The 12,222-nt window shown below is 34.8% G+C and overlaps 1 protein-coding gene across 1 annotated transcript; it reads left to right on the top strand.

Annotated features, from left to right (window-relative positions):
- The first annotated feature begins 909 nt into the window (after positions 1 to 909).
- LOC147550759 (putative hexosyltransferase MUCI70) lies at positions 910 to 6,515 on the top strand. The gene is made up of 9 exons (XM_086666955.1): positions 910 to 2,453; positions 3,136 to 3,531; positions 3,693 to 3,906; positions 4,056 to 4,165; positions 4,255 to 4,454; positions 4,637 to 4,740; positions 5,451 to 5,638; positions 5,771 to 5,970; positions 6,059 to 6,515. The coding sequence occupies exons 1-9, from the start codon at positions 2,192 to 2,194 to the stop codon at positions 6,278 to 6,280; spliced, it is 1,896 nt and encodes a 631-aa protein (XP_086523081.1). The 5' UTR covers positions 910 to 2,191; the 3' UTR covers positions 6,281 to 6,515.
- The last annotated feature ends 5,707 nt before the right edge of the window (positions 6,516 to 12,222 follow it).

Raw genomic sequence — 12,222 nt, 5'->3', positions numbered from 1 at the left:
TGGTCGATTTCATGCATAATGTTACTGTATGCTTTGCCTATAATATTATAGATGCATTACAATTCAAAAGTTCACTGATAGAATTGTGATTGACGTTTTATTTTTCAAAAGTTGAAGTTTGTATAAAGGCGGATGTACTTACTACAAATCCATTGTAGGGTCGGAAAAATCTTTAGAAGGCTTAGGCAGAGCGAAAATGGTCCCTTTCTGCACTAACTAAAAGATTGCCAATTTTCATTGTGACAATACTATTATAACACTCCTCTTCCCAGGCCTCCACTCAGCAACTCCGAACTCTTAGAGCATCTCCAATGCAAAACTTAAAAAAATTTCTATTCGTCCTATTTGTCAAGTTCCAATTGAGATTCTCACTCCTAGGTGTCGAAAATAAAGATCCTCAATTCTTGTATGTCTCCAATGCAACACTCTAAACTCTTTTATTTTACTTACGTGTCATGGTTATTTTTGTAAAAAATAATTAGTTATTTTGGAAATATACGAAGACTTGATTTCTATTGGTTGAAATTTAAATATTGATGAGTTGGACAAATAGAGATGTCTCAAGAGGACAGTGTCCTCTTGAGATATCTCTATTCCACTCTCGACACATCATCTTTGAGATCTTAGTTGAGTTTTGCATTTGAGATGATTTTTTAAGAAAAACTCGGAAAATCCTATATGGCACTCTGAGTTTCTAAGATTGAGTTTTGCACTTAGAGCATCTCCAATGCAAGACTCAAGAAAAACTCTAAAAATCTATGTGTCAAGTGTGAAAAATGGATATCTAAATGGTCTCTTTCCTATTTGGCCATTTAGAGACACTCTATTTCAAAACCATCTGCAATGCAACACTCAAGAGAAACTCTAAAAACCTTTATTTTAGTTAAAAACTAATTGACTTGCTTCTGTGGCACTTAAAGAAACTCAAGAGGACACTCTAAATTGATAGTGTCCTCTTAAGGATCTCTAAAATGAATCTTGACACACCACTTTAGAGATTTATGTTGAGTTTTGCATTGGAGATGGATTTTAGAGAAAAACTTAAAAAAATCCTATGTAACACTCTAAGATTTAGAGTTTGAGTGTTGCATTGGAGATACTCTAATAGTTCGATCTATGAAAGTGAACTTCTAAGATTTATTAAATTAGATATAAATAAAGTAAATATAGATCGGGAAGTAAATATAGATCGGGTTGTTGTGCTTACAATTTACTTACTAATGAGTCTCCTTATACATGTGAATAAAAAAATGTAGAATTTCTAAGATTGAGTCCACTTCCCACAATGATCCTATAATCTAAGTTTTTTTTATTTGTTGTTGAAATCCCATAATCCAAGTTAGAGAGATCTTGAGAGAACTACTAAAAATTGAAATAAAAGAGGTAAGAGGTTAATTTTGTTTTCCCTTTTCCTTTGAGAAAGCTAGAAAACTAGAACTTCCCACGAAATAACTGCTAGACAGAAAATATTTCTCAAATTGGAAGAACCCAAGATCCCAGATTTGCAACGACGCAACAAAGATTACTACTATAACATAGCACGAGAGAAACCCTAGAATTTGATTATACAGATAGAAATAAAGGGCTGTGACTATCATGGCGATCCAATGTATGACAAAGAGGTAAACCAAATCACCTCGATTTGTACTGCTTCTATAGCATTCGTCGCGTCGTTTCTGAGACTTCGATTCGTTAAGTAAAGTTCTGGATTCTTTTAAAGTTGAAGCTTGATCTGCAATTTTGATGTTATGTTCTAGTTAGATTTATTAATCTAAGCAGATTGATTCTTTTGTTCATTTAGTTTCCCTCTCTCTCTCTCTCTCTCTCTCTACTTGGAAGTAGGAATTTGAAATACTGTTTTTGATCAAGTACTTTATTTGCATTAGTATTTGTAGTTAAAGCAAACATTGATTCATTGAGTTCTATATATTTGGGTAAGCAAAAGGGGAAGTTTTTATTGTTTTTTAGGTTAGATTTATTCTTTGGGTGAAAACTTAGGAGTTGAGTTTCGATTGGATTAGAATAGGGATTTGATCTCAGAGTTTGATTTATACACATTAAGAGATATTGGTTTAGTGTGGAAATATTTAGTATTGGAAGGGAAATTAAGGAGATAACTAGGGCTTTGAATTAGAGATTATTGAAAAAGGGGGAGGGAGATGAAAGGGAAACCGTTGGGTTTTGAAGGACAATGACAGGAGTGTCATTGGGTCAACGTACGCCGAGTTATGGGTCACTGCAGCAACAACAAATACAGAACATTGTTGTATTGCCGAATCAAACATCACCTGTTATTGTGCGAAAACCTGGAAAAATGCTACCTGGTGCAAGAGAGAAGGAGAAGTTTCTTCCTCGGATCTGTAAATTCGCTGGCCGAAGAAGAGTGGGGATGCTTCTTCTAGTTGTTGTTTCTGTCGTGGTGTTCATGTCTGTATTGTCTGCCGTTAATAAAGGTTTGGCTCTTTCTCCGTTACATTTCAACTTTCATTGATATTACTCTGTTGGCTTTGTACGTCTTACTATCATGCAAATTTTTGAAATCAGTAATGCAAGTGGTATTTATCTCAAGATTCTCATCCACAATAACTCGTATGATCGGTAATAAAAAATAGTATAGAGAAATGAATAGACTACTAGATTACAATCCTGCTATAAAAATACATCATTCTCCCAACAAATGTCATTGCCTCGTCAAAATAGTCGTAATATTATTATTACTAGGGTGCTTGTGCACAATGTATCTGTCTAATCAACGTGAATATTTGAGTTTATGGTTTTTATCATTCTTCTATACGACGGCATGATCTTTATCTGCGTTGTTCACTAGTCCTGTCCACAAAAATGTGACTTGATTGATGATTTTGCTCACCTCAACTGGATCCATTTTTTTTGTCTATGATTCCACATAATACTTTTCGTTTAAATTATTAGAGATGGATTATCTAGTGTATCCATCTATTTTTCTTGCCCTTGTATCAATCTTAGTCAGGTTTTTGTAGACATGTAGAATCATAGCAGATATTTCATCTGGGGACCAACTGATTATGACACGATTTGAAATTTCAATCTATCGTATTTTGGTTATACTTTGATATGTTTTAGAAAGTAACATATGTTAACCGTGGTGTTTTTCAGATGAAGATATACCGGGAGTCCATGATTCAAATCAAAGCTCTACTCTACATGTCAAAAGAAATAGTCACAATGACAGTATGCAACTAAATACTCGCGATCCTTCCCTAGATAATGGGGAAAGAGACACAGCAAAGGATAAAAACTCATCTATACCCACCTCTGTGCCAATAAATGATGAAAATAAAACTAAGCCTCTTTCTCTACCGCCTTCTCCTATGCTTCCTCCTCCATCGATTTCTGCAGCTGCCTTTCCTCCTCCATCGGTTTCTGCAGGTTTCTTTCCTCCTCCTGTTCTTGCACCTCCAGTTCTTGCAGCTACCCTTCCTGCAGGACATCCTTGTGAAAATTTTGCTTTGCCACCCCCTCCAGCTGATAAGAAACGAACCGGTCCACGACGTAAGTTTCAGTTGCTAGATTTTCGAATTTTAAATAGAAACGTGTTTGTATCTTTTACTGCGTCCATGCTATACATTTGTCACCACATATAAGTATGATAATACTGGCAAGTTGTTGTTGTTAGTACTTACGTAGTGTTGTGCATCTTATTTTTCTTTCAGCATGTCCAGTGTGTTACCTTCCTGTTGAGCAAGCCATAGCTCGTATGCCTGTTGTCACATCCTCATCTCCTATTATAAGGAATTTAACTTACATTTATGAGGAAAATTCAACTAGAACTGAATCCTTTGGAGGCTCCAAGTTTGGTGGATATCCTTCTTTGAAGCAGAGAAGTGATTCTTTTGACATAAAAGAGTCAATGAATGTGCATTGTGGGTATGCTTTCTTCATCTCGGTTGCGCTTTAAATATTTTTCAAGCCCTGATTAATTATAAAATCTTTTCAGTGAACCTGCCAGCTACATTTGTCTTGTACTAGAGATCAATAAAACTTTTTTTTTTGTTATGGATGTTTTCACTTATCAGTTTTGTTCGAGGAACACAACCGGGTCGCCGGACTGGATTTGACATTGATGATGCTGATCTTCTTGAGATGGGGGAGTGTAAAGGGGTAGTTGTTGCCTCAGCCATATTTGGTAATGATAAGCATATGAAAATTGTCATTTATCTCTAGCATTCTATAGCTTTCTGTTTCTTATGTAGTTATGTATCCATTATTGAGCAGGGAACTATGATATAATACAGCAACCAAAGAATATTAGTGAAGCTGCAAAAAGAGATGTTTGCTTTTATATGTTTGTGGACAAAGAGACAGAAGCTTACATGAAGAATTCTAGTTCCCTGGATGACAGAAAGAAGGTTGGGATATGGAGAATTATTGTTGTCCATAACCTTCCTTACTCTGATGCAAGGCGAAATGGAAAAGTAAGTTTTCATACACTTAATATAAGTGATTGCTCTTTTGTGCTAGATAAAAATGTAGGCCAGGAGGATACTAGAACAGTCATGTTACAACTATAGAGAATTAAAATCTGGTTGAGAAGTAATGCTTTCGGATGCATAAATTTTTACTCGTGATGGTTTTTAATGAGATATACCTCTCGCAGGTTCCTAAGCTTCTGCTGCATAGAATTTTTCCTAACGCACGATTCTCTATTTGGGTAGATGGGAAGCTTGAGCTTGTTGTGGATCCTTATCAAATTCTCGAAAGGTACGTCTTTCCCAATAATGAGTAAGCTTTAAGTGACCTATGATAGACACGACTTACCTCTATCATAGTTTACTTTAAGGGACTAGTTCATGACCCTCTTCATCGTATCTTCCATTCTTGGTATCGGAAGTATTATTGGGGCAGTTCAGGGCTTCAGGCCCAAAGAACGTAATTGCATATCATCTTAAATTGAAAAGCGGACTAACCCTTCATCCCCAAGAGCTGGTCGTGGGTTTCCTTAATTGTGCCATAAAAAATAGGGTGCTTTTTTTGTTTCATTAGATGAACCCTGGCCATAGAGTGCCTCGTACTCTTGTAATTCTTTATTATCCAAGGTATCCTCATATGATATGTAGGTGGTTGTGTATCTAGTTGATACTACATGAACCATTTTTTAGGTAAATTATAAAAAGGGTTCACTCTTAGTAGTTTAGGAAAAGACTGCGGAGTTTCACACCCTTATTTGCCAAACTTGTAACCAAGCCTCACACCCACTACGAATTGTTTGTATTGTCCCATAGACAACGAAAGTATACCCTGGGCCATGAATATTCGTAATATCACGGCAGACCACACAAAAATCTTTAGTTGTGTCTTATCTGTGTACTCCCTTCACGTGTTCTTGGATATTTAAGTGTGTTTGTAATTCGAATTATTCCAGTCTTCAATATGCATTCCACAATTCATAGTCTGTCAATCTGTTTCATCAGGTTTTTGTGGCGGACAAATGCGAATTTTGCTATCTCTAGACATTATAGGCGGTTTGACGTGTTTATGGAAGCAGAGGCTAACAAAGCTGCTGCAAAATATGACAATGCCTCCATCGATTTTCAGGTTGACTTTTACAAGAAAGAGGGCTTGACACATTATTCTGAGGCTAAGCTTCCAATCACAAGTGGTGGGTGTCTCTCTATAACTGCATGTTCTTTTTAATTATTTGTTTTTTCGCAGATTATGTTTCGCTTCTGACTGGCCTCTCGTTGTCTCTTAACCATCACCTGAACTTTTGTCATAAACTTGGCTTGAACAGATGTGCCGGAAGGATGTGTTATCATAAGAGAACATATTCCAATAACCAACTTGTTTACCTGTCTCTGGTTCAACGAGGTTGATCGTTTCACTTCTAGAGACCAGATCAGTTTTTCCACCGTAAGGGACAAGATTATGTCGAAAGTTGATTGGAGCCTCAACATGTTTCTTGACTGTGAAAGACGAAACTTTGTTGTTCAGGTAGCTTTCTCTTCCTTAATTCCAAGTTATGAGTCTCTTTTGAAACTTGGTTAAATGAATTAACCTCTTAGAATTTTTTTCTTAACAGTCATATCACAGAGATTTGCTAGAGCACATGGTCCCACCAACTACCGTTGTCGCCCATCCTCCGCCTCTGCCACCACTCCCACTCAGATTACCATCGCCCGAGGTTACTACTGAAAGGGTTATCAGGTATCCTGGAAGGAAGCACGGACGAGATAGAAGACCAGGTTCAAGACGTCACCGTCCTAAAGCTGCAACAAGTAACAATGAGAACAGCTCTGTTTAGATATTATCATCGAATAATTTCGTTTCTACAATTTGTTCTCTCTCTTCATGGGTTATTCATGGCATGGAAGGACGAATTGGGTAAGACACAGATGAGTGTAGAGAATCAGGTTTCAGACACCCAATTTTTTGACTGGAATTTTTTCTTCTTCCACTTTCTATATCCTATTCATTGTTGTTGTTGTTGTACATATATTTTGATTTTAAATAAAGTATCATCACATGATTCTTGCTCATCTATTCTCTTACAGATTTCTCCAAACTAAAATTTTGAATGCCAGGCCCATCTCAAGTTCTCAACTTGATGCAAAGCCTATACACTGGGCAGCCCGACCAACTCTGGATCAGACAAGCCCAGCTAAAGAGGGCTAGGTGAGGACCGGTCACTGACCACCTATACTGAATCGAGCTCACCCCTACCTATATCTCAGCCCGAGTTTCCCGAACGTCTTGCTGGGCTTGGTTATCGTTGACATTGGACTATATGCCCTTCTTGTAAAAATTATTTTTCACTCTTTTAAAAATAGCCCAGCTAGAAAAGCCATGTCCAGATACAGCCCATCCAACAACTAGTGATCTAACTCAGCCCAAGGAAATTCTTTTACACCCTAGTCAAGTAGATGACTACAGTAGTGTTTGTATTTATTCCAAATCGGATGTAAAATCTTACCCGTGTTCTAAATTAACTTGGGTTAGATTTTAGAATGTTTGCCGTAGCTAATGTGGTTGGTATCTAGAGAGAGAAATGGCCCAATCAATGAGGGTGTGCCACTGCTTCAGGTTATGGTCGGGTCATTTCAGCACACACCAGAGTGATGTTAGAAGAGGCTACAAGTCAAAATGCACTCTAGACCTACATGAAATCACCCAACGATTCTGCAGAGTTATCTCCAAAAGCATTTTAGCTTTCAGGAACACATGCATTTGGTGTTGACACAAGATAATCCAATACCCAATTCATCTCTCTCTCTCAAATTGCCCTCGATCTCTTGTAATCTCTCTCTCTGTTCTTGGTCATGGAAATGAGCCAACTACTCAACTCTTGGGTTCAACACCTCATGATCAACGACTCTCTTTCTCTCTTTTACACGTCATTCAGATCACATTATATCAGAATACATAATTCCCTTTGAAGAAAAGTAATATAATTAACTAACAAACCACCATTCTAACATATTTTATACCATAAAAAAAAAATCAATGCATGGTTAAACTAAACATAATAAATGTATAACATCCATTACTAAGATAATTAAAAAAACAAAATTGTCCATCTATTTCTTTTAAGAAGGAAAGAGAAAGTCTGAAAAATGCCCTAGTTCCCTTACCCTAATTATCAATCTAATAACTCTTCATCTACATTTGTCATTCCCTCTCTACCAAAATAGAAAAAATGTATAAAAAAAAAACCCAAACCCTAACTGTAAAATTGAAAAATAGAAAATGGGTATTCAAAGAATTGAAGGAATATGAACTGTATTACCAAAACTGAAGATCAGTGTTGGAGTATCATTAATGGCAGAAGAACCATGTTGATTATTAATCGAATTCACATTCTCTGGTTTGATTCCTTGTTCAATAGCTTTAACTCTGCAAATCGGACAATAACACGATCGAATCGGTAACCATTGATCAATACATTCCTTATGAAATATGTGTTTACATCTTGGCAAAACCCTAATTGTATCTCCATATGAAAGTTCCCCTAAACAAATTGAACAATTCTCATTAGAATCTTGTTCTGTTTCTGAATTCTTTTGAACCTGATAAGAAGTTGCTGGTATATCAGGTAGATTATCAGTAGAATTAGGTTGTTCAATTTGGGATTCAACATTTCTACATCTTGTAACTGGATTAACTTCTTCCCCTGTTCTTGGTGAAGAAGGAGAAGAAGAAGTGGTTTGATTTGATGAAGGAAATAATTTAATGATGAATTTGAATAAAAAGAGAATTAGGGTTATGATGAGAAAGGTCATAAGACATATGGTTAGAAATTTGTATCCGAATGGTGCATTTGAATCCATCAAAGATTTGATTTCTCCCTCTCACACACTCTCTCTCTCTCTCACTTTCTCTCTCTAGAGTTGATGAAAATGGTGATTTCTAGAGAGAGAAAGTGAATTATAACAACACATGAAGGGAAGCTTTGATGATATATATGATCATGTAAAAATTAGCTGGTTAAAGTAAATCATTAAAAACCTCTTTTAGGGGTTTGACTTTTTCAAATTACTTAAATGATAAATATAGATTCTGTTCTTATTTTGTTGAAACAAAACGAGATGATATGATGCTTCTAGATGTAGATTTCTAAATGCTTTTGGTCATTTATTTACCGTTCGTGGGTTTGGGGATCTAGATCTAACGGTTTGTATTAGATGTTTGATTGAGCATAGGAAGGTTTGATGTAGTGGATAAACTTGTACGCGGAGAGTCGGTATTTGTTTTGGTACGCGGAGAAAAGAATATAAATTGGAAGCTTCTTAGATGCTTGTATCCCTAACAATAATTTTAGGGAAGTTTTATAGGCGCCTTCTTGTTAAAAGGGCCCCTCAAATTCACAGAGATAGACTACTCACTACCCGACTGAATTTCGGTGGATTCGTAGCAAATTCACAGGAGAATTTGATGGGCTTGTATGATTGTATCGAACGTTCTCTAGTGAATTCGGTAGACTCAGAGGGAGCGAGAGAGAGAGATGGTGGTGATCAGCAGAGAGAAATACTGAGTGTGCAGGTTTATATAAATCTATTTATGGATGTAATTAGATTTTTGTTTTTTGATTTGAATATTACTCAAAAAATTGCAATGACAGAGTTAAAGACACTTAAATTTGAAAAATTAATCTTTGGGACATCAAAAGTTAAATAAAACAGTTCATGAGTATATAGTCCAAAATAATGTTCAAAAAGGGTTTAGGATTCAATCTTCCCAAAAAATAGATTTTTAGTCCTTTTACCATATGGACATAAAACCCCTCACTTTCTAAAACAGAGTCCCGTCAATGTCCCACCTTCATATTTCACGGGTTTTTAATCCTTCATATTTCACGGATTTTTAATTTGGGGGCGGAAAGAATCTGGAAAGGCAAGATTTTGGGGGTTTTAATAGGAAGTAACGGACTTCCCAAAACAGATTTTCCAAAACAGATTTGGAAAACGGATATTTTTTCAAAACAGATTTTCTCTCTCATCCTTTCAGATTTGGAAACCAAATTTATATATCACTTTCTCTCACTTAACTTTCAGATTTGGAAAGAGTATATTTTCTTAGATCAATTAACGTGATTTGGGGGTTAATATTTAAAACATATAGGGAAATTTGGCCAAAACTCCCTAAAAAATTTGAGTTTTGGTTAAAAAGGATTTATCAACTTTTTATAGGCTTCAGCTCCCTATGGCATTTTTATAAATAATCTAATATAGGGAAAAAACGAAACTGACCTTATTGCAAACCAGTTTGCAAACGAGAGTGCAAACTAGTTTGCAAACGAGATTGCAAACCAGTTTGCAAAGCTTTGCAAGACAAATCAAATTGCAAGTGCAAACTAGTTTGCAAAGCTCTGCAAACCAGATTGCAAAGTGTGTGCAAAGTCATTGCAAGGCAAACCAGATTGCAAAGCAATGCAAACGGGATTGCAAAGCTCTGCAAACCAGTTTGCAAAGCTCTGTAAATCAGATTGCAAACCAGTACAAACCAGTTTGCAAAGCTCTGTAAACCAGATTGCAAAGCACTGCAAACCAGTTTGCAAAGCTTCGCAAGCTAAGATTCCAAGGGCAATTTCGGCATTAGAAATGGGAGTGCTTTTAGAATTGTCCTTCAAGCCTATTTCCAAACTATATATGGGGACTAAAAGGACAAAAAGATAACTTGTCTTTTTGACAAAAAAAAAAACATGAAATTGGGCCTCCGACCCAATTTCCTGAAACATATATCAACTTTCTCTCACTTAACTTTCGTTTTTACTTATACATAAACACACATCGAATACAAATTATGAAACAAGTTCGTAAATTATGTGTTATTTATGACGAGGAAACCATCATTTGTCATGTATACAACGTAATTTATCATATGTATGTTTGTCATGTCCATTATGTACCATTGAATACTTAGATTATTTTCTGACATAAATTACTTGTTTTTTACGCGTACATGTCCATTATGTACCATAAATTATGGTAACATGTTAGGAAATGTAAATCTGAAATCATGTTTTTTATTATAAAGTATGTGATTTATCATAAATTATGTATAATGTATAGTAAATAATACAACCTTTGTACGACTGAAATGAAATTTTATTGAACAATAATCTGTGTTTTATTGTAAATGAAAAGAACATAGTAGACTAGGTAACTTAAAAACAAACTTCGTTGGAATGTTGCCCGAGCTCTCGATCCTTACTGTCTTTGGTCTTTTAGGTCTACGGCGAATCAAACATGGTAGTGTTTTTGACTCTTCATTAAATGTACGTGGTTCATCAAAGTTAGGGGCATGGCTTATATGTTCCTTGTAAGTCTCCACATAAGACTTCGTTGTCCAAACAGGATCATAGAAACAATCTTCTTCATCGTAATTTATACTTCTATAGTTTATGTGATGATTCTGTAGGAAACTCCATCAGTAAAAAAACATATACATTAGTTAGAAAAATTTATAATCTATCATAAACGACATTAAACAATGAATAAATTATCCATAATGTTTGATAAACTTCAACATGTGTTGGAGATAAATAGTATTTTAGTTTGAATCACATTGACACTGTAAAATAACACAAATATGTGTAATTTGCTATAAATTACATATACTGTTTCAGAAATTACGCAATTATACGTACTTTATGAATAATTAAACATTCTTTTTAAATAAGGCTGCTAAAGTAACTGTTAACAGATTACATATATTTTACATTTTGTTATACAGTTGCAGTATAGCCGAAATTGGCGTAATGTACTTTAAAGTATGAAAAGTTTAATACAAATTACTTATAATGTACATTCTATTAAGAGAAACCGTACGGAATAATATCTGGATAAAAAATTGTACGGATGCAAAGTTCTGATGTGCAGAAATGTCAGAAATAAAAAACCTAATATCAAAAAATCAAAAACTAAATTACAGATATGAAATCTTCTGTATGAAAAAGAGAATGAATGATGTTTCGGTTTTAGAAAGAGATCAAAATCTGGTTTGTAAATAATTAAAACGATTTATAATCAATAGGAAAACTAAATCTAATGAAATATGATATGATGATTCGATGATACAGTGATTACAACCATTTATAAACAAAATCATATGATACAGTGATTTCAATAATGGATCAACATTATCTGATAATTTAACATGACCAAGCATTATTAGATCTTAACAATGGTGTTAATAAAGAATTTCAGTGTAAAACCTGATACGATATGAATGTTTGCACAGCAATTTAATGAAGATGAAGGAAGATTTCAGAGATTAATGGAGGTTTAACAACTGATCAGGTTTAAGAGAGAGAAAATAAAGAATCTCCATTACTGAATATAATGAAGCTAACCTTATTTTGAATAGAAACGTGATTGGAGAGAGAATGAGGGAGATAAAAAAAGGAAAAGAGATATGCTACGATTTTGATGCAAATCAGTTACATTATATGAGGAAGGTTAGATACGGGATTATGAAATAATATGTATTATAGAGATTTGTGTTTTCTCTCTAGATGAATACAAATGGACTAAATATACATTTAGGATATTATTTTAGTTTTCAAACCCTTTATTGGATTAGAGAGGAATAAAAGTCCTATTAGGGTCCGTTTTTTGGACTAGATATCCATTTAGGATATCCATTTACATTAATATTTTGGTTTTAGTTATAGACATACGATTTTTATTTCAATAGTGATAGATAACAAGAAATTCTAGCCATACTCTAGACAGAAATTCAACGTGT

This window comes from Eschscholzia californica, unplaced genomic scaffold, assembly GCF_041429995.1.
Source record: "Eschscholzia californica isolate CP2 unplaced genomic scaffold, dmEscCali1.0.p SCAF_3, whole genome shotgun sequence".
NCBI classification, from domain to species: domain Eukaryota; kingdom Viridiplantae; phylum Streptophyta; class Magnoliopsida; order Ranunculales; family Papaveraceae; genus Eschscholzia; species Eschscholzia californica.
This window is presented reverse-complemented; position numbering and strand designations above follow the sequence as displayed.